Consider the following 23,544-nt stretch of genomic DNA (forward strand, 5'->3'; position numbering starts at 1 on the left):
CTGGTTAGGATTTAAAAAAAAAAAAAAAAAAAAAAAGCAAGCACCTGGACTGCAGAGCAGGCGTAGTTGGAGAAAGAGGGTGAGGAGCGGAGGCTCTGTTACCCTTTACCCAGTTTTGAGAAGGGGTTCCTTTTCCTCCCGGGCAGCGCTCGAGGATACTTCCCCGGCCAGGAGCCCAAGCAGTTCAATCGCGCGCCCGGAGCAGTCAGCTAGAGGTGGCGCGTACCAGTGGCCCGCGTAGCAGCGCGCGTGCGCGTACGTTCCGGTCACGCGCGCCCTGCGCTCCAAGGGTGGGGAGAGGGAAGGCGGGGTACGATCTTCACCTCGCTGCCGGGAGACACCGCCTTCTTCCTTCATCCTCCCTTCGCTTCTGTGCCACAGCAGCAACCCCAGGAGACTAGTGCCGGGGGTTTGAAGCTTCAACCCACTCATCTCCTCCCCTTTCCCCTTCCTTTCCCTTTGACCTTTCCCTCACTCCTAGTGAAGCCATGGTGTTGGAGTCGGTGGTCGCAGACCTTCTCAATCGCTTCCTGGGGGACTACGTGGAAAATCTGGACAAGTCCCAGCTGAAGCTGGGCATATGGGGCGGTAAGCGACCCCCGATGAAGTCCTCCGATTCGGGGCGGCTCTTGCCTAGCCTCCCCTCTCCCCTTCTCCTCCCCTCCCCCTTCGCTGTCTCTACTTTCATCGCTGGGAAACTCCGCCCCCGGGGGGAGGGCGCGAGGCTCCCCTTGGGGCTGCCCCTCTTCCTGGAAGACCCGGGAAGGGAGGCCTCTTCTAGCCCTCTGCTTTCTCTCCCTCCTGGGTGTCTATCCCTCCTCTAACCGGGCTATGAAATGGGCGGGGGCCTTGATGAGGGGAGACGGGGGGCTTTTGAGGTCTGGTTAGAGAAACATCCTCCCTGCTACTTAGGGAGCTTCTGCCCTGGAGGCGGGGGTGAGGTGGGGTTAATGCCCCGATCTTTACCCTTTTGCTTTTGAAATAGTATTTTCTCCTGCGTGATGACCAAGTGCTTTTGGAAAAAAGCATCAGAAAAAAGGGAATTGCGCAGAGGACCAGCTGATTGGGAGGAGGTGGGGTGTACAATAAACACACAATCCTCAGGCCAGAATCTTATTTAAAAAAATCTGCTAGTACCTTATACTGGGTTAAACCCTTTTCATTTTCTGTAGAGGCAATCTAGCAACTGACAATATGGAAACACCCAGAGTTAGAAAATCAAAAACTTTAAAAAATGTGTCCACCTCATGCACTCTTCTTTTTCTGGTTTAAACTTTTATTAAAATCCTAAATTTTTGTCTTTGTAACACCTCTAAGACAGAAGGTTAAGGGCTAGTGACTTCGTGCATCTTGACACATACAACCTTAAACTTCTGAACAATTCTGAACAATGTTTAATTTCTTTATTCCCGTTTTTGTTTCCGAGGGAGGAAATGATTACTGGACGGAGAATTAGAAACCAGAATCATACATAAGCGTTAAGCTGGGTTATTGTGCTAAGTAAGCATTGTACTTTTGCTTTTAGGATAGTTGTCTTTTAAACTAGAGATCCAGTAAAAAGGATGTCCCAAAAGTCGTGGTGCATTCTGACGTTTTAATAGCCCAAGTCTAAAAACTGCATTAAAATTTTTGGAAATCAGTTTCACTACCATCACTCTGCCTCCCTGGAAAAGGAGCACCCTAACTAGCAGGAAACTATCAAGTGCCTCTGTTTCTGGGCATACTCTGCACATACTCACCTTTAGAAATCAGTCAATTCAGATAAACATGTACATGTACATGATAGAATAGGAGGAATTACCTGAACAGTCAGCCGTAGGTATTTATATGAAAAATCTAATAAGAGCAAGTGCATTTTGGAGAGAGAAATTCAGAGGAAAGGGAAATGTCTAGCTACCAGATTCACAAAACCTTTTTTTTGTGGTACATTGATAATTTTTAGGGTGATAATGAAAAGTTAGCTGGTATTGGCAGGTTTTATTAGTTAGCTAAATGTGTGAATGTACTGTTTTGAGTGTTTTTTTTTTAAACCCTTACCTTCTGTCTTAGAATCAATACTGTATATTGGTTCTAAGGCAGAAGTGGTAAAGGCGAGGCAATGGGGGTCAAGTGACTTGCCCAGGGTCATACAGCTAGGAAGTGTCTGAGGTCAGATTTAAACCCAGGCCCTCCTGTATCTGGGCCTGGCTCTCAATCCACTGAACAACCCAGCTTCCCCCTGTTTGGGTGTTCTAACAGAGTTTCTTCCTTCAAAGAAGTCTAGATGGTTAAACAAGGGGAAGTAAGATAGGGAAAGGAATTATCCCTGGAAAAAGGTAGTACAGGACCTTGAAGTAAGAAATGGATTTCAGAAGGCTGAGAAATTGACAGAGACTAGAATGAAGGGAAATTTTATAGAAAGAAGGTATATTAGGGTAATAAAGCTAGATTATAAAGGTCTTTCAGTGTCACCATGAATTTGTATTTTGTTGAGGGAAGTTGCTATTGGTCTAAGAAAACCTTTGCTTTAGTAAAATTTCCTTTTGTAGTAGCTGATGTAAAGGATGGGATGGTCTCTCCTTCATTAGAAGTCTTTAAACAAAGACTATATGACCATTTGTAAGCAGGTGTAATGTAAAGGTGATCCTTGTTTAGGTACAGGGTGAGTCAAATGGTCTCAAAGATTCCTTCCTACTCTGATGCTGTCATTGGAGAGGAGGGAGAAGTGGTGCAGTGGAAAAAGTGAAGGATTTAGAGTTAGAGGACCTGATTCAAAGGAAGCTTGAATTTGTAATGGCCCATTCAACATGCCTTTGACATCCTTCAGCAATAGTCAGTAACTCAAGGTAGAAATTATCCATGGTTGGAGATTAGTGGGGCTGGAGCAGAGACAGAACTAAATCAGGAATGGATTGAAGGAAAAAGAGTACATCACTGAAATGAAAGAAAAAGCTGAAGGTTCAAGATGATGAAGAGCTTAAACTATTCCTCCTTGCAGATGACACCAAATTATAATTAGAATCCTATAGAGCCAACTAAAAACCTAATGGAAATAATAACTTTAGCAAAGTCACAGACAAAATAAACCCTCATAAAACATCAGCATCTCCATATATTATCCACAAAATCCAGCAGCAAGATAAGTAGGCAATATAAAATACCTGGGAATCCACTTGCCAAGACAAACACAGGAATTATATGAACACAATTATAAAACACTTTTCACAAAAATAAAGTCACCTCTAAACAGTTGGAAAAACATTAATTGCTCATGGGTAGAGTGAACTAATATAATAGAAATGACAATTTTACCTAAATTAATTTACTTATTCAGTGCCATACCAATCAAAACACCAAAAAATTATTTATAGAATTAGAAAAATAATACCAGAATTCATCTGGAAGAATAAATGTCAAGAATATCAAGAGAATTAATGAAAAAAAAATGTGGAGGATGGCCTAGCAGAACCAGAGCTTAAACTGTAGTATAAAGCAGTCATCATTAAAACAATCTGGCACTGGCTAAGAAATAGAATGGTGGTTCAATGGAATAGATTAGATATACAACATACAGGGGTAAATGACCATAGCAATCTGGTGTTTGATAAACCTAAAGACCCCAGCTTTTGAGATAAGAACTCACTATTTGACAAAAACTGCTAGGAAAAAATGGAAAACAATATGGCAGAAATTAGGTATAGACCAGTATCTCACAACCTATACCTGTGTTGGCGAATCTGTGACATGTGTGCTAGAGCATGCCAGCGGGGGCTGCTTCCTTCCCCCTCCCCACTGCAGTGCCTGAGGACGTTTCTCACATGACCTGCACTTCTGCCTAGCAGCCCAATGGGAGTGTTTCCTGTGGCTCACATGCAGCATGAGGGTTGCAGTTTGGGTAGTCAGTCTTTAAATGGTTTGCCATCACTGCTATACCAAGATAAGGTCAAAATAGGTATATGTTTTAGACATAAAAAGTTTTACCATAAGTAAATGAAAGGAACATAGAAGAGTTTACATGTCAAATCTATGGAGATGGGGAGAATTTATGACCAAATGAGATAGAGAATGTTATGATACAAAATGAATCAATTTAATTATATTAAATTAAAAAGGGTTTGTATAAACAAAATGAATGTAACCAACATTTGAAGGGCAACAATATATTAGGAAAAAATTTTATAGCCAATTTATCTGTAAAAGGCCTAATTTCTCAAATATATAGAGAACTAAGTCAAATTTATAAGAGTACAAGCCATTCTCCAAATGACAAATGGTCAAAGGATATGAACAAGCAGTTTTCAGTTGAAGAAATCAAAGCTATCAATAATCATATGAACAAATGTTCAAGATCACTCTTGATTAGAGAAATGTAAATTAAAACAACTTGAGGTATCACCTCATACCTATCAAATTGGCCAATATGACAGTAAAGGAAAGTGATAAATTTTAGACGGTATGTGGCAAAATTGGAACACTAATCATTGTTGATGGAGTTGTGAACTGAGTTAACCATTCTGAAAGACAATTTGGAACTATACCCAAAGGGCTATAAAACTATACATACCTTTTGACCCTGTAATACCACTATTTAGGTCTTTATCCCAAAGAGGTCATAAAGAAGGGATCTATTGTACAAAGATATTTATAGCAGTTCTTTTTATGGTGGCAAAGATTTGGAAATTGAGAGGATGTCCATCAGTTGGGAAATGACTGAATGAATTGTGGTATGTGTTGGTGATGGAATATTATTGTACTATAAGAAATGATGAGCAGGATGATTTCAGACAAAGCTAGAAAGATCTACATGAACTTATGCAGAGTGGAATAAGCAGAACCAGGAGAACATTGTTCACAGTAACAGTTATGTTTTGTGATGATCAACTGTGAAAGACTTAGCTATTCTCAGCAAAACAGTGATCCAATACAGGACAATTCTGAAAGATTTATGTCAGAGAGTGCTATCCACCTCCAGAAAAAGAACTGTTGGAATAAAAATGCAGATGAAAACATGATTTTTCACTTTAGTTTATTTGAGTTTCTATTTTGGGGTTTGAGTTTTATATGAGTATTCTTTTACAACAATGACCAATGTTCTGCATGATAATATATGTATAACCCAGAAAAAAAAGATTATAGAGGGCTGGAAGTGAAGCAAGAATTTCAGAGACAGGTTGAGAGGAAAAACATAATAGATAGGACTAGTGAAGCAAAAATGTGGCTTTGGGAGCAGTAAAAAGACAGTAGCAGTCAGAAGGGAATTTGAGTTAAGGATCTTGGAGATGGAACAGATTTGAGAGAGAGGCTAGGAAGCAGGAGAGGCCTGGGTTTGAATCATAATTCCATTAGTAGTGTGACCTTGGGCAAATCATTTAACCTCTTTGAGATTCACTTTCCTTATTTGTAAAATGGGTATCATAAGATCATAAATTTAGAGTTGGATTAGAGGTCATTTTATATGACCTCATTGTACTGAGGAAGAAATCGAGGCCAAGAGAGATTAAGTGATTTATCAGAGGGCACACAGGTAGTAAATTATAGAGCTAGATTTTGAATCCAAGTCATCTGACTCCAAATCCAGAATCTGCTATATATACTACCATACTTGTAATACCTAACTCACAGAGTTTTTGTGAGGAAAGCTCTTGATAATTCACAGGTTATGTGCAAATAAAGTTGTTGGAGAGGGAGATTTTAAGATTGAGGATTTTAGGATGTGGAGGTAAGAAATACAGTCTGTAGTATTAGAAGCTCATTATTTTGGGTGTTGAACTTGCTGTTGATGGTAGGAGGTAGAGGTGAGGAGAAAACAGCCAGATACCAAAATTATTAAGGAATGTGAAAGAGAAATGACCTGAAGATAATCAATGGAAGGTTGTTATAGTCAGATGATATAAACTTCTGAGATGAAGAAGTTAGAGTGATGATTATAGAGCAAATGTCTTGAGGATCCAAGAGTTTAGGGACAGTAGAGAAGGGATGGTAAGGGATAACTGATATTTTAAGAGGAAAGCCAGATTTGCTTATAGCTAGGATCTAGAAGTAGTCTAAGAGCAAAAGCCTGAGCATGAAAGTAAGTTTGTTAATAATTGAATAGTGAGGTTCTAGAGGGCACAGAAGGAGCGCAAAGAAGAGGTTATTAGGGGGCAGCTGGGTAGCTCAGTGGAGTGAGAGTCAGGCCTAGAGACAAGAGGTCCTAGGTTCAAACTCGGCCTCAGCCACTTCCCAGCTGTGTGACCCTGGGCAAGTCACTTGACCCCCATTGCCCACCCTTACCACTCTTCCACCTATGAGACAATACACCGAAATACAAGGGTTTAAAAAAAAAAAAAAAGAAGAGGTTATTATCTAGAGGGCAGTTAAAGGCTGAGTTGGATAGGGATGGTGGTGTGATTCTGGGGTTTTTTTGATTCCCTCCATCAAGTGGGACTCATTATATTTAACTATTATTACTACCCTACCGTTCCTCTTGCTTATAAAAGTCATTTGAAAGCTGGAAGTTTTGAAATAAAAACATTTTTCACTATAAAATTGGTAAATAACTTGATTGCCCTATGATTATGTCTGAAACTGAATTGCCATAATTTTTAGCTCCTTTGTATAGGCTATACATGTGGGATCCATATTGCTGAGAGGGATTCAAGCTGCAGTGCAGAATTCTATAGTGCCCCCCAGAACTCTAAGAGAGGGGGCAGTTAGAGGCAGTTGGAGTCCTGATATAAAAAGGCAGGTCACCCTGCTTGCAGGGTCCTGGGTCCTGGGTCCTGGTCCTGGTGCTGGTGCTGTCTCTTTGCTCTTGGATCTGATTAGAGGGGTGATCTGTGTGGCTCTGAGCTGAACCATTGAGTCTCTGACAGCCAAAGCAGTTTTACTTTTGTTAGACCTTCAAGCAATACCATAGTCTACCGTAGTTTAGCTACCTAGGTTTAGAAAGAAGAATATTTTTGAGGCATAAATAGGAGTTAAGCCATTCAAGATACTTTTCCCCCTTTGGGGGGAGGGGTTGCTTTTGACATAGTGGTTTATGTAGTTTCTCCTTACCTCTCAATCCTAAGCCATTCCCCACCTTCCCATTCCCCGTTATCATTAAATCCTTATCATCTAGGAACAGTGTCTGGATACAGATAATTTGGGGAAATACTCACATCCTCCATTATCCTAGTTTTCTCTTACTAGTGGCCCTGAAGTTAATCTTGACCTCTGAGCCAGTGAGCTGCTAAGACATCAAGCTTCTCCCATTCTATCCTCTGGGGAAATAATACAGAGAAAGATATCATCATAAGGAGTTTAGCCTTTCCCCATTTACCATCTTGGCTCAGAAGTTATCAAGCTAGGAACATCCACCATTACCAAACAGTTAACTGACTTCCAACTGATTAGGGGGGTGGGGGGAGGTGAAGGAATACTCTGTAAGCTCCTGCCCCACCCTTCCAGTCAAGCCTGCTTGGTCTCTCCAAAGACCTGGGATTAGAGAGACTTCAGTGTCACTGACCCCTGTCATCTTATAGTTTCCCTAGTCCTATATACATCGTAGAGCTGATATTTCAAATAGCCCTTTTAAGGGTTACAAAGTTCTTTACATTTGATCCTTTTAAGAATACTATGATATATATATATATAGACTCCATTTTGCAAATGAAGAAATAGATTCCAAAAGAAGTAATTTGTCTGTGGTTGCAGAGCATATAAGTGTCAGGAGTAGATTTAGGTTTCCTAAATCAGTACTTTTTCTGCTCACTGCCTCATAATGACAATGAATTCAAGAAGATGTTTCATGCAACTTTCTCCCCTTATGTATTAGAATTCCTGTGTCACAAGATCATTTCTTCTTTTTTACTCTGAATATGGTTTTGTTTTAAACCCCTAATCTAAGTGTTTAGTAGGACTAAAGAAATTAGGCAGTTTGTTTTCAATACATATTTAGTGAAATCATGCGTAGGGATTTTTAAAGCTTTAATTCTGAAGTAATAAAGCAGTGTTATAGGTTATTTGATAGAACTATTCAATAGGAAACTCAAAACAAAACCTGTTTTTTTTGTTTTGCTTTTTTTCCTTGGCAAGAAATTAAAGAAATAAAAGTTTTTGTTAAAAACTGGCATATTTTGAACTAAGCATTATAACTAGAAGAACAACTTTTGTTTGATTCATTATATAGCTCAAAACACTAATGAATGTGCTTTTTTTTTTTTTTTTTTTAGTCAGGAGCAGTTTGGAGTGGGGAGGAATTAGGAATAGATAGAGAAATATCTTCCATTTCTTAAATTAGCCATCCTACTAAATAAAGTAAAAATGTTATTTAGAAAGAGTAATCTTTCCATCTTATCTACTATCTATATATGTACATATAATACATATTTTTAAAAAAATAATTGTTTTATTATCTCAGATCTGAGGTATTCTGAGTCTATTGCAACTGACTATGGGTATCTTGAATTGGACGCCTTAGCTATCTCAATCTGTCCAAAACAGAAGTTATTATTTTTTCTCCAAATCTTCCCCCTCTTCCCAGCTTTACTGTTATTGTCTTCAGTATTGTAATAGCTGGCTGCTGGGTCTACCTGCTTCAGGTCTCTCCCCAACTCCAGGCCATCTTTTATTCAGCCATCAAAGTGATTTTTCTAAAGCATGGATTCAGCCATATCATTCTCATACTCATTAAAATCCAGTGATTCCCTGACACCTCCAGGAACAAATACAAAATCCTCTTTTTGCCATTCAAAGGCTTTCATAATCTATGCCTCTCAGACTTTTCTAGTCTTATACCTTACTCCCCAGCATAACTCTGATCTAGTGACTTTGGTCTTTGGCTATTCCATGAACAAGATACTCCATTTCTCAGCTCTGGGCATTTTCTCTGATTGTGTCTAATGTGGGAGGAATGCTTTTCCTTCTCATCACTTATTGGTTTCCCTGGCTTCCTTTAAGTCTCAACTAAAATCCAATTTTTTACTAGGAGCCTTTCTCAGTCCCTCAAATCTAGTGTTGTCCTTTTGTGATTTATTTACTATTTTTCCTGCATATAAGTTTTTACATATTTATTTACTTGTCTCTTTAATAGATTGTAAGCTTTTCGAGGGCAAGAATTATCTTTGATTTTTTTTTATACCCTCAGTGCTTAACTTGGTACTTAGTGCATAGCAGTTGCTTAATAAGTACTTATGATTGTGTCATTTTTGACTTCTTATGTTCACCCTCCATAGTCAATCTGTTGTTACATTTCAACTGTCACAGCCTAATGATATATCCTCTTTTTTCTACTCATGTAACCTTCCCCTCTGTATTGGCTCTCATTATCTTGCCTTTTGCTTGGATTATTTCTGAAGCCTTCTGCTAGTTTCTCTTCACTTCAGCCCATCTATCACTCAAGTTTCTCTTCACTTCAGCCCATCTATCACTCAGCTACCAGAGTAATCTTCCTAAAGCTCTGATCTTGTCACCTCTCTACTTAGTGAACTCCAGTGTATCCCTCTTACTTATAGGATCAGATGTACATTCCTCTCTCATTTAAAGCCCTTTACAACCTGAGCCTTTCATGATATTTCAGATAGTTTTTATACAGTAACTCAATCACCCAATTTTGCTTTTTAAAATATATATTATTTTTATTTTTTCCACATTATGTGTTGATATACTTTTTAATAATCATTTTCTGATACTTTGCAACCTACATTTTCTTTCCACTCTCCAAGAAGTCAGGTAGTATGATATAGGTTGATAAATTCAGTATATATTTCCATGTTCATCTTGTTGTGAAAGAGGACACATATTGCTTCCACTAGAGAAAAATTCATGAGGAAATAATGTGAAGAATGGTATGTTTTAATCAGCATTTGGATTGTCAGTTCCTTCAATGACAGTGGGTAGCCTTTTGTCATGAATCCCTTGGCGTTTTCCTGAAGCTTTGCCTTGTGATAATAGTTTACATCATTCATTGTTGATCATTGAATATTATTGCTGTTAGTGTGCTCAATGGTTTCCTGGACCTGCTCACTTCACTTTGCATCATTTCATATAAGTCTTTCCAGATTTTTCATGATTATATCATTTGTCATTTTTTTTGGTGCAGTATTATTCCTTAACAATCATATACCACAACTTGTTCAGCTATTCCTCAGTTGATGGACATCCCTTCAGTTTCTAGTTCTTTGCCATCACAAAAGAGTTGCTATGAATATTTTTGTGCCAAATAGGTTCCCTATCTTTGATCTCTTTGGGATACACCAATAAGTATTATTGCTGATTGTATTTTTGAACGTGCCTAGAATGCAACTCTCTTCTTCTATTCCTGGTTTCTCTGGCTTCCTTCAAGTCACTGCTCAAATTTCACTTTCTACTGCAGGTCTTTCTGCCTTTTCCTCTACTTTTTCCCCTGAGATTTACACTTCTGTTTCCATTGTTTATGTTTACGTGAGCTTCTTGAGGGTAGGAACCACGTTTTTGCCTTTCTTTGTTCTTTGACCAAATGAGATGTTTGGAAAGAACGGAGCACAGTGCCTGGCACATAATAGGTACTACCTAAAGAGTTATTCTTTTCTGTTGTTCTCTTTGTTTCCTGTATGCTTTAGCACATTTTAAACCCTTAATAATATTTATTTACTAACAGAATGCTTTATTTTCTTAAATCTAAGATATATTAAACTTAAAAATATTATCAATATATGTTTTGTATATATCTATAGGGAAATATATGCCTATATTTCCCAGTAAAGCCTTCCACTCTCCCTCCCAAAGAGCCACTCTTTTTAATTAATAATTTTTTATTTTTATTTTTTAAAACCCTTACCTTCCATCTTAGAATCAATACCATGTATTGGTTCTAAGGCAGAAGAGTGGTAAGAGCTAGCCAATGGGGATCAAGTGACTTGCCCAGGGTCACGCAGCTAGGAAGTTTCTGATGCCAGATTTGAATCCAGGACCTTCTGTCTCTGAGCCTGGCTCTCAATCCACTGAGCCACCTAGCTGCCCCCTTAATTAATAATTTTAAAAGAAAAAAAAGTTGAACAAAATGAGCTAGCAAATCAACTAAGTCCAGTATAAAATGTACTATTTTTACACATAGTCTCCCACCTTTGCAAAAGAAGGAGGTACGTTTTCTTTCTCTTTTCTGGAACCAAACTTGGTCATAATTTCAGTTGTTTATTATTTTGTTCTTCTTAACATTTACATTTTTTAAATTGTTACCTTCTGTCTTAGAATTAATACTGTGTTTTGGTTTGTAGGCAGAAAAGTGGTAAGGGGTAGGCAATGGGGATTAGGTGAAGTGTTTGAGGCCAGATTTGAACCCAGGATCTACTGTCTCTAGGCCTCTCAATCCATTGAGCCACTGAACCTTTCTTTTTAGTATTAATTTTTTTGTGGCATGAGCCTGTCACTGTAATCTGTTTCAAAGTGTATTGACATTTCAATCATTTTCTTTATGTAACTCCAAATTGTTTTCCAAAATGGTTAGATAATTTTATAACTCCACTAATAGAGTAGCAAGAGAGATATTAAGGCAATATTAAATATATAAAATTAGGAAAACACAAAATTTTAGGACTTTGAGGATTCTTCACTTATCTATACAGAGTTAAACATTGAAAAAGTATTTTAAACTGTTGGCTTTGAAAACTTTTCACTTTGGTGAATAAGCCTTTTCTGTTCAGTATGGATTTTCTTTTTTTCTTTGTTTAGGTCTAGTTGGATTTTAAGCTGTCTAAAAAGTAAAGGAAGTTTGAAAAATTTTATCTCAACAAGTTGACATTTGCTTCCAGAGATTAGGAACAAACTCATGAATCTTTAGTATTTTAATTGCTTAACAGGAACTTGCAGTTATCTGGCAATGAGTATTTATAGAACACCTGTTGAGTTAGTAAAGTTAAAAAGGGATTAGAAAACTTACTTTTATCCCTCAAAGATGTTAAAATCTTCACAGAAGACTAGAAAAGCACAAATAGTAGGAGTGAGCAATGTATTTACCTTAATCTAGTTGTATGTCCTTAAATGAGTCAGAAAATAAGAGTTGAAAAGAACCTTACAGTTTATTTTATCTGAATCCCATGTTTTATAGTTGAGGAAATGAGTGATGTCTCAGCCTCTCTGAGCTTTAGTTTCCTTACCTAGAGGACCGGAATAATAATATTTGACTTAAATGTCTCTTGAAGTTATAAGTCTTAGCTCTAGTGAACGAAAGAAAACACATTAACGGCTCTGTCCTAAAAGTTCTATGCTAAATGCTTGGGGATATAAGTGGAAAAGCTAGGCAGTGTCTGCTTTCAAAGAACTTGGAGCTTTCTTGACTTCATCAGTCTGTCTACTCCAGAGTTATTATATCTGCCTTGGGGCTGATTGGTGAGGCCAATCCATGGGCTGCTATTTCTTCCTTTTCTTTTTTTTTTTCTCCAGGAATATTTATTATATTCTTTCCTCTCCCCCAGTTATATGTAGAAACAATTTTTAACATTTGTTTTATGTCATTTTTGCAATCTAAATTCTCTCCTCCTTCCCTGACAGTAATTTGATGTAGGCTGTACATGTGCTATCATGCCATACATATTTATATATTTGTTATGTTGTGAAAGAAGACACGTATCACACATACAAGAAGAAACTCAGGAAGAAAATAAAGTGGAAAAATTGTATGCTTCTGTATGAATTCAGATTCCATCAGTTCTTTGGCAGTATATAGCATTTTTTATCATGAATCCTTTGGAGTTGTCTTGGATCATTGTATTGCCGATAATAGCTGAATCATTTACAATTCACCTGATTATTCTACAGTATTGCTTCTGCTCACTTCATTTTTCCTTCTTCCTTTTTTTTTAAACCCATACCTTCTATTTTAGAATCAATATTGTATATTGGTTCTAAAGCAGGTGAATGGTATGGGCCAAGCAGTGGAAGTGAAGTGGCTTGCTGAGTCACACAGCAGGAAGTGTCTTGAGGCTAGATTTGAACCCAGGACCTCCCATCCCAGGGCTTGGCTCTCAGACTCTACTGAGCCACCTAGCTTCCCTTTTCCTTCATTTGTTATCAGTTCATATGTCTTCCCAGGTTTTCCTAAAATTGTCCTGTTCATCATTTCTTATGGTACAATGGTATTTTATTACTATCATCTGTCATAACTTGTTCAGCCATTTCCCAATTGATGTACAAAAAGTGCTGCTATAAATATTTTTTGTACAAGTAGGTCCTTTTCCCCTTTTTTTGCTTTCTTTGCATTACAAACATAGGAATGACATTGCTGGATCAAAAGTTATACACAGTTCCAAATTGTTGTCCAGAATAGTTTGTATCTATTTACAACTCGACCAGGAATGCATTAGTGTTTTACAAACCCTCCAATATTTATAATTTTCTTCTTCTGTCATATTAGTCAATCTAATAGATGTGAAGGGAGTATCTCAGTTGTTTGAATTTGTATTTCTTTAATCAATAGTGATTTGGAGCATTTTTCATACGATTATAGATAACTTTGATTTCTTCATTTGAGAACTGCCTGTTTGTATCATTTGACCATTTATCATTTGGAGAATGACTTGTAGTCTTTTAAATTTGATCCACTTCTCCATATATTTAAGGAATGAAGCCTTTGTCAGAGATACTTGCTATAAAATGTTTCCCCCTTTTAATCTTGCGTGCATTGGTTTTGTCTTAGACTCTACTTCTTGGGACACTACATCCATACTCACATCACTTTCAATTACCTTTTCAGGCTTTTCTACCTCCTCACAAGCTGAGCAGCCTTGTATTTTCTGCTTCCCCTCTTCCTTTTGTATGTTGTACTCCTCAATTAGGAAGTAAGTTCCTTGAGGGTAGGGACTGTAGTGTTTACTCAAATTTGTATTTCTAGTGCTTAGTATAGTGCCTGGCCACATAGTAAATGTTGTCTCTATTTCTCATATGTGTGTGTGTGTGTGTGTGTGTGTGTGTGTGTGTGTGTTTATATTTATATATGATGTTATATATATGTATATATATATCTATATTTATGTACACATACATATATACATATATAATCTCTTTTTTAAATGAAGTTTAACTGCAAGTTGGATGGAAAGGTTCCTTGGTCCTTAGGGTACAGTGGCAAAGCAGATAGTAATGCATCTTCTTTAAAGTTATTTCCATTATTAAAGTTATTTCTATGTCTGATGTTGAACTGTTTGATAGAGACAAGGATTTTGATATCAAGAATTTTCTTTTTAAGGATCTTCAGTAGTTGTGCCTGCTGAGGAGGCAGGGACTACAGAATCCTTTGAAGATGTTGCCAAATCTTGATCTCCCATTTTTCATATTTATCTTATTCTTGACCTGTCACTACTCTCCTCCTCATCTGCTGAACTCTTATTTCAGTAGCCTTCTAATTAACCTTTCTTAAAGTCTTTCTCCTCTCTAGACTACCTTCCACATAGCTTCCAAAATAATAGTCCTTAAACATAGTTCTGACCAAGTTAATACTGCTTTATAAAATCTAGTGGCTTCCTGTTACTGCCATTCTGGAATCCAGTACAAGATACTTTTTTTTGGAATTTAGTCATTCACAGCTTACCACCAAGCTAACCTCCTCTCATAATTCTAAATTACTTCCTTTTGAACATTTTTCAATCCAGCCAAATTGGCTCTTTTGTTGTTCAACATTCCCCCTCCAGTATCCTTGTTTTTGCATGCCCTGTCCTCTATGTCCCTTCTCACTCTTGTCTTTTGGAATTCCTAGATTTCTTCAAAGTTCAGTTCAGGTACTACTTCCCACAGGAAACCTTTCCTCATAACCCAGCTGCTAGACCCTCTCCTCCCCCAGTTACCTTGTATTTATCTTATTTATCCTTTGTACATGCATACATATTGTTTCTATAAAATGTGAGCTTAAGTTTTTGCATTTCCGGTGCCTAGCACTGTGCATGGATTAGAGTAAGTATGTAATAAATGCTTGTTATTAAATGAAACAAGTGAATTGGACATATATAAAATCACAAAGTAAAATGAAGTACCTCATATATGCAGTGTTAGTCTTACATAGCTAACTTTGGAGTATACACAAAAGTACCAAATAATTGGAAAGATGAAAAAAAATGGGGTTAGTGTATGGAATGAATGAAGCCAGGAGGCATTAGTATGGACATAATCTTATTTGTTTGAAGACAGAAGTAGCTTTTTAGAAGAGGTATACTAATAGTTGTAGAAATTTTCACACCATGCTTATGTATATAAGTAAATTCCTGGCTGAAATCAGAATGTTTTGAATAAAATTCTGTCCTTATAAAACCTAAAGTGCTTTAAGAATTTGAGCTTTTGTTATCTTCCCCCTATTCCTAAATTTTTTCCACCAAAAATATTTTAGCTAATTTAGAAATTTAGCCTTATTTTTCTTTGATGTGTCCACTAATTTCACAGTTGGAAAATTTTGTATAAGGTTAATACTTAAAAGCTATGATAGCCCTATGATTTTGAAAGAAAAACATATTACAATGGCACTGTCAGATCTCCTGATATCTTCCTTGATATTAATTATTTTCAAGTGTTTAGGAAAGTGGCTGGTGGTGAACATGTTGCTGCCCACACAAATTTGAAAGTATATCAAGTTTTGTTCAGCTAGTGCCAGGAGAGAAATTGTACCGCCTTTAGCAATTTGAGGTGTGTCCAGGATATAGTTGTTTTCAAGAGTAATGCATAGCTCAAAGGGTATGTTATAAAACCAAAGATGTTGTAACTTGGATTAAATTGTGTTGGCGTGGATATATATAATTTAGGTATTTGTTAGTCTTCTATTTTTAAGGCATTTCATATTAAAAGTAAGGAAGATGAGTAGTCAAAGATTAAGAATAAACACTTATCAAAAGAAGAGTTGTATGCTGTTACAACATAAGGTAAAACAATGTGAAAGAATGTTACAAATCACTAATAGTAAGAGAAATGATAGTCAAGTGGAGGACAGACTAGTGGAAAGAGATTTGGAGTAGGCAGAACAACCAGCCAGCTGGCTGTTGCAGTAATCCATGAGGGCCTGCACCAAGGTGGAAACAACAGTATGAAAGGAGAGAGGGAATGTATTTGAGAGATTTTACAAAGGTAAAATCAGCAGACTCTGGCAACAGACAGGATACAATGGGGAGTGTGAGAAAATGAGGAGCTGAAGGTGACATATAGGTTATGACTTGGGGGCCTGGGAGCATGGTGATGTCCTTGAGAGTAACAGGGAAATTTAGATAGGAAGAAGGTTTGGGGGAAAAGATAGTTTTGGACATGTTTAAAGATGTCTGTACGACATCCACAATGAGGTGTCTATTTGACAGTTGGAGATATGAGACTGGAGGCTAACAGAGAGGTTAGGTTAGATAAGTAGCAAGATTTGACATCATCAGCATAGAGATGAAAACTGAGCCCATGGGAGTTGTTGAGATTACTGAGTGAAATGGTATAGAGAGGGATAAGAGAGATGGGCCCACTACCGAGTTCCATGAGAAAACTATAGTAAGCAGGTGTGACTTTAGATATATGATTAATCTTTGATTTGATTACTTTTTAAATTCCAAATTTAGTGCGCTTTCATTTTGTTAACATGATTTTCTTGCATCCTTACATTCTGCTATTCAATTGTCATTGAAGTGTGCTGGTATTAGGACTAGATGATGTTAAATTTAAATTAACTTTTATGTTAAAATGAACTTCAGTTACTGGTGCTAATCTAATCTAATGGCTCTGCCTTCCTTTTACTTGTGTGAGAACTGGTGTTTCCTCCTACATTGCAAATAAAATAACCTATAGAATGAATGCTATACTTACTATTTAGTTAGATAACATAGATATTTGTCAGAGAAGAAATAAGCATTTGTTTTCTAGTTTGGGTAGGAGAAAGGCTTTTTTGGTTCCTTTTTTTTATTATTAGGTCAAGTAAATAATGAGATGATTTTACATTGTAATTCTATTCTATTTCAGAAAATAAAAATAAAATTGACATTATAGTTGTCTTCAATGTATTTCCACTTAAGACCTAATAATTTTTGACCTTTCTGTTATAGCAACCGAGATTCTTAAGAAAGCAATGTGGTCACTTAAAAAATTTAAAATGAGGGGCAGCTAGGTGGCTCAGTGGATTGAGAGTCAGGCCTAGAAATGGGAGGTCCTAGGTTCAAATCTGAGTGACCTTGGACAAGTCACTTAATCCCCATTGCCTAGCCCTTACACCTCTTCTGTCTTGGAACTAATACACAGTATTGATTCTAAGACAGAAGGTAAGGGTTTAAAATTAAAAAAAAAAATGAATTTCCGTGACTGTTGGCTGAGAGGCAAATTAAGTCACTAATGAGAATATAAATTTCAAAAGGCACACCTACATTCATGTTAAACCAAATTGAATAATTTGAAGCATGGTTTTCAACATTTGTAATTCACTTAGATATGCTTTAATTTAAGATGAGAAATTTCTGATTTCCTTTACCATCTTAAGGTAGTAGACACTACTTCTCAGTGGGAGTTAATGATTGGATTCACTGGGATCGATCTGAATAACTCTACATTCTTATAAACTGGTATCAGAATTTAATAGAGATACTTGTGACTAGTTCATATGGAAACAAAAATTGTTGACATTGTAATTTTAACAAGGGATTTAAGAATAGATATAGCAACATCTGTATTTGAAACCAGGAGAAAACCTCTCTTAACACTAGAATACTTTAATGACATCTGAATAAAAGTGAATATAATTTGGTGTGGTTAAGGTGAAGATAGATTTAGGACATTTCAGTGTACTAAATTAAGATGTAAATACTCCTGAATTTGAAACATGTAATTTTAGAAGGGAAAATGATGATTTATATAGCAAATTGTGTTTTGTTGTATAAACTGAAAACACAAATGAATTAAAAGGTATTCTTTTTATTTATTTATTTATTTATTTATTTATTATTTTTAAACCCTTGTACTTCAGTGTATTGTCTCATAGGTGGAAGATTGGTAAGGGTGGGCAATGGGGGTCAAGTGACTTGCCCAGGGTCACACAGCTGGGAAGTGGCTGAGGCCGGGTTTGAACTTAGGACCTCCTGTCTCTAGGCCTGACTCTCACTCCACTGAGCTACCCAGCTGCCCCTTTAAAAGGTATTCTTGATGAAGGCCTTGGACTAGATCAAAGGTTCTTAAATTTATTAAAGTTATGGATCCCTTTGGTAGTTTGGTGAAGCTATTGAACATTTTTTCAGAATATTGTTTTTAAATACATGAAATAAAACATATAATATTACAAAGGAAACCAATGGTGGTGTAATACAGTTAACAAAAACAACAAATTCACCAACTCCAGTTTAAGAACTCTTGTACTATTTAATCTCTTGGGTTGTATTAGTCTTTTATTTTTTTTTAATGTTCTTATCTTATGGTTGTCCTTGAACTATTTAAAAATTTTGGGTCCTGGTTCTCCAGTGAAGGTGACCCTAAATTAAATTCTCCCTATAATATCAGACAACCTAAATGGCTTGAAATTTCTACTGCAATAAGTTATGTCCATTTCATACTTTGACACCAACATTAATAGTAGTGATGAAGATTAAAATAGACTATTTATGTTAACTTTATGTTATTTTCCTGCTCACTTTTAAATTTGTTTTTTAGGTAATGTGGCCTTAGATAATCTGCAAATAAAAGAGAATGCCCTGGTAAGTATTTGGGAATAAACCAACTACTCTTAGTTAAGTTCCTAAAAACAGTTTGCTAGTTCTGATGAATAACTTGGTCGTTAGGTGCCTAACCAAAAAAAAGGAATGTAGGTTATATGTTCCTTGTTTTTAAAGAATAATAGTGTGGCATAGTGTGGAGGTATCTGATAACCTGACTCACAAAACTCCTTAGTGAGACGCAAACCAGATTAAAATGTAATTGGAAGATATTTAAGACAATAAATGAAAATATGATAAAACACATTACATTTTAAAACAAATCAATATTCAGACTGCAGGGGGGTCTTTATACACCATTTAGTGACCCCCATTTCTATTTGAGTTTGACTTGGCTGGTATAGTGGATAATATGTTGAACTTGGAGTCAGGAAGACCTGAATTCAAATGCTGCCTCATTTCTTACTAGCTTTGTGACTAAGGGCAAGTCATTTAACCTCAGCATTTAACTTAACTCATCTTTAAAATGGGGATTATAATAATTATATTATCTGCCTAACAGAGTTTTTGAGAGAACCATCTAGGTGAGATAACATATGTAAATCTTTTTGCAAACCCCAAAGGACTAAATAAGTGACAGATATTCGACTTTGTTGTAGGAAAATTTTAGGATTAACCTTGAGCTTTCCTTACATATCAAAAGAGTATCTTCAGATATAGTACTTCTTTCTTTTCCAATTTGTTTTCAGTGAAAAGATAGAAGAAATAAAGTAAACTAAGGTTTACTTTTATTGAAACTTCATTCTCTTTATTTCTTAACATTTATTTAGCTTAAGCACTTATATTTCATGAGTTTGATTTTTAAAAATAAAGAAATCCAGATTTAGGTAAACAACAAAGGGAGTTTGCTATTAGTTGGAGAATGATGAAATACAGAATTATGCTTATTTTTTAATCCTAACTAGTAAGCTTATAGCTAGTAGTTTTATTGTGATTAAATCACATGAAGGAAAAAAATTCTTTCTTACTTGTTGTTATGCTATCCTAAGCCGGTGAAAAAATTGAGAGCACCTGAGAGAGACTTTTTATTGCATGAATGTCTGTATGAATAATTTTTGCTCTAGCTGATATGAGGATGATTATTATGCATGGAATTTTACAGTGACTTTCGTTACTGAGAAATCATTCATGGATACTTAACAATTCTAGTAGTAGAATTTGATTTTTCCAAAGCCCCCAAATTTTTTTGTTGCATATTTGAAGTAAAACTTTGTTAATCTCACCCATACTAATTCCAAATTAATTATTATTTGGATAATTGCAGGACTGAAATTAATTTTGCTTCAGCTATTTAAAATTATTTAATGAACAAATTAATAATAGAAACAAAATAGTGAATAGAATAGAGTATCTGGAAGCAGAGGACTTGGGTTGTGCTATGGGACCTTGGACAAGTCATGTAATGTGTCTCCATTTCAGATTTTTCATGTCTAAAACAGGGGATAATAATAAATTATACCTTACAGGGGTGCAGTGAGATCATATGTGCTGTATAAATGCTAGCTTTTAGCCAATTTTTTTTAACCCTTACATCTGCCTTAGAATGGTTCTAAGGCAGGAGAGCTGTAAGGGCTAGGCAATGAGGGTTAAGTGACTCGCTCATGGTCACCCAGCTTGAAAATGTCTGGGGTCACATTTGAACCTAGGACTTCTTGTCTCTAGGCCTGACTCTTAATCCACTAAGCCAGTGGTTCCCAAACTTTTTTGGCCTACTGCCCCCTTTCCAGAAAAAATATTACTTAGCCTCCTGGAAATTAATTTTTAAAAAATTTTAATAGCAAGTAATAGGAAAGATAAATGCATCTGTGGCCATCGCTGCGGCACCCACCAGGGGGCGGTAGCGCCCACTTTGGGAATCATTGCACTAAGTCAATAATGGGCAAACTTTTTAAAGAGAGGGCCAAAGGAAAGGAAATGCTCATCTGTCAGTCTGTTTCTAAGGCAACTCTTTTGAAGTTTCATTGTATTGTATCCTCATTATATTTGTCAGATTAGGAATAATGTCAAGTGGCCAGATAGAACATTTCAGGGGGCCTCATCTGGTCCCGTGGGCAGTAGTTCACACATCACTGCACTAAGCTACTTAGCTGCTCTCTGACTCTTAGCTATTTTATTCTTTTTTGATTTCTCTGTGTTGTTTGAGGGAAGATTTGCTTTTTGGCCATGTACTGTTTGCCTTATGTAGCATGAAAGTTCTTGAATTTTTGTGAAGATATTCTTTAAATAAGAGTATGTACCCGAAATACACAATATAGATATATATGTGGATATAATTGTATGTATATTTATTAGTGATAGAGTCATAGATTATATTCTTCAGATAAAGTGCTTCCTTCAGAGCTAAGCTTTTTAAAAAATTGGCTAAAACAAAGACTTTACTTAAAATGTTCTTAGAATTTTTGAGTAAATTCTCAATTTTATTTAGTAGTTGAGGAATGAAATACTCTGACTGATTGAATATTTTAATCAACTGGTAAGATAGCTATGAAAGAAGAATATTATTAAGTGTACTCTACAACAAAACTATATTTTTTATGATGTAATTTAAAAAATTTATATGTTGTACCAGTATTTTACAATGGCTTAAGGGATGATTCTGAATATTGTTTCTCATGTTAATTATGTTGAAATATCCTGGTTGTTTGAATTTCAGATTATTTTGGATACTAGATAAATTGAAAATTATTTTTGACCATCATTAGTCACTAGTTATTTAAATTAAGCCCTAATTTTTGAATAATATTTGGAATCTGTTATTTCTTTCTCGGCTTATTCAGCTCTCATTTTCTGCTTATTTATGAAAAGGTATTTCTGTCACAGAGTGCATTGCAAGGAGGCAGTAGCCATCTGTTCAATTAAAATTAAATCTATTTCCTTTTTCATAATTGCTACAGTTTTCTAAGAGTTGTGAACTTGTAATCGTTTTTCATTTTAGTTAGTAAATTAAATGGACAGGTTATCAACCCATTTTTAATATCATAAAATCTTTTAGAACTTGATTCTTTAAAATAATTATTTTACTTCTTTCTAATCAGCATTTTAGTTGGATTAAAAATAAAATATATGTTTTAGTTCCAGATTTTTCTCTGATTTTAATAACATATATGAAAGGGTAAGCGATTTCTCTCTTAATGCTCTAGCTACCTGTCTGAGACCAATAGTTGTGGAGAAGCTGCTAACCTATATTTGTAGAGAAAGTTTCTTCTCCTAGAAATTCCTTATATCAGTGATGGGCAAACTACAGCCTGCAGGCCAGATTGGTGGGGGAGGCCTGAAATGTTCTATCCCACCAGGGGACATTATTCCTAATCTGATGAATACATCGAGTAGGATACAATACAATGAAACTTCAAAAGAGTTGCCTTAGAAACAGACTGACAGATGAGCATTTCCTTTCCTTTGGCCCCCTCTTTAAAAAGTTTGCCCATCACTGCCCTATATCAATGAAATCACAGGCCTAGTCCCTATCTTAATCTACCCTTAAGAACTCTATCCTTATTTAAATTTTTATCCTTAATAACTTCTGTTTTCACTATCTTTAAAAGTATCTTTTGTAAGGAAGAAAATCTAAACATTTTGGTTTTATGTTCTTCTATTGATGCTATTTTATTTTTTGTTGTTAATTGAAGTGATTTTAAGCCTTTGCAATTTTGTTTTGTAAATAACATTGATCTTATTTTTTCCCTTATCAAGAGTGAATTGGATGTTCCCTTTAAAGTAAAAGCTGGGCAAATAGGTAAGCTTTGCACAGATTACTTGAACTATTCTAAGATCTTAGATAAATACTTTCCTCTAGTTCTATATGCCATTCTTTTAAAAAATTCAAACATAATTCTGAAGGGCCCTAGGCAAATTCTAATTATTATTCAAGAAAAGAGTGTTTTTAAAAAGTATTGATGAAATAAAATAGGGAAAAATAGAAAGTGAAGGAAAGTAAACAATTAGAAAATTTTATTGTGATATGGCTGTGCAACAACAACCTATCATCCTATAATTAAATTTTTTTATTTGAATCTACAATTTCAGGAGATTCACTTTTTCATTTTTCATAATACAAAAATAATATGCTACTTCAGCTTTAAATATAGCCTTTCTTTCTTATTTTCTGTTTGTTTTTTTTAAAAAGCAAACAAAATGGTTTTTTCAGCTTTTCTCACTTCTATTTTATTATGTGGCAGTTTGATATGAAAGAAGAATTTTGGTAAGTTGACATTCTTTTTCCTCATAAAACAATTACCTTATTATAATTCATAAATAAATTCAAGTCTTCACTTCCGGCAGTATGTCTAATCTAAGATTCACCGAATCTTAAAGACTTGGAAGAGACCTCAGAAGCTTTCTAGGCCAACTTGAATCTGAAAAAGAATCTCCTCTGTAGTACCTAGTGGAAGGTACTGCTTGAATACAAGAACTTTTTCTTTTCTGTCTTTATATCTCTCAGGAGCCAAACAGAACAAGCCTTCATAAAGATCCTCTGATCCTTGAGGACCTTTATACTGTTCCCCATTACAACTTTTATTCTCCAAATTGAACATCCACCGAGTTCTCATGTCATGATATTTATGACTTATCATTTTTTGAATTCTCTATAGCTTGTCTTTCCTAAAATTAGGGATGCAGAATTGATGTAACTTTCCATATGTAATCTTGAGTATAGGTGAGCATGGTGTTCTGAATGCTATACCTCTCAGTATAGCCCCAGTTGTCTTTATTTTTTTTTTCTCACTGCCATGTTGCATTATGGACTAGTATTGGATTTTCAGTCCAGGATTCTGAGACATTTTCCCCATGAGTCTTTTAAATAGCCACACCTCTTTTATGTTATAAATATAGGTTGATTTCTAAGTAGAATTCCTTAAACTGGTCCTAAAATCCTTACTTTTTTGTTTGGTCTAAAATGGAGATTTTGACATTTTTGTGTGTG

At 35.8% G+C, this 23,544-nt stretch overlaps 1 protein-coding gene across 4 annotated transcripts in view; it reads left to right on the top strand.

The window, feature by feature from the left end:
* The first annotated feature begins 473 nt into the window (after window positions 1-473).
* Window positions 474-23,544, top strand: part of VPS13C (vacuolar protein sorting 13 homolog C) — a 210,849-nt gene continuing 187,778 nt past the window's right edge. For all 4 annotated transcript variants that reach the window (XM_044665387.1, XM_044665388.1, XM_044665389.1 and 1 more), the window contains exons 1-3: window positions 474-588; window positions 18,559-18,602; window positions 22,314-22,356. In XM_044665387.1, the coding sequence (XP_044521322.1) occupies window positions 489-588; window positions 18,559-18,602; window positions 22,314-22,356 (187 nt within the window). In that variant the 5' untranslated portion in view covers window positions 474-488. The remainder of the gene's footprint in view (window positions 589-18,558; window positions 18,603-22,313; window positions 22,357-23,544) is intronic.

This window comes from Gracilinanus agilis, chromosome 2 (genome assembly GCF_016433145.1).
Source record: "Gracilinanus agilis isolate LMUSP501 chromosome 2, AgileGrace, whole genome shotgun sequence".
Lineage (NCBI taxonomy): Eukaryota > Metazoa > Chordata > Mammalia > Didelphimorphia > Didelphidae > Gracilinanus > Gracilinanus agilis.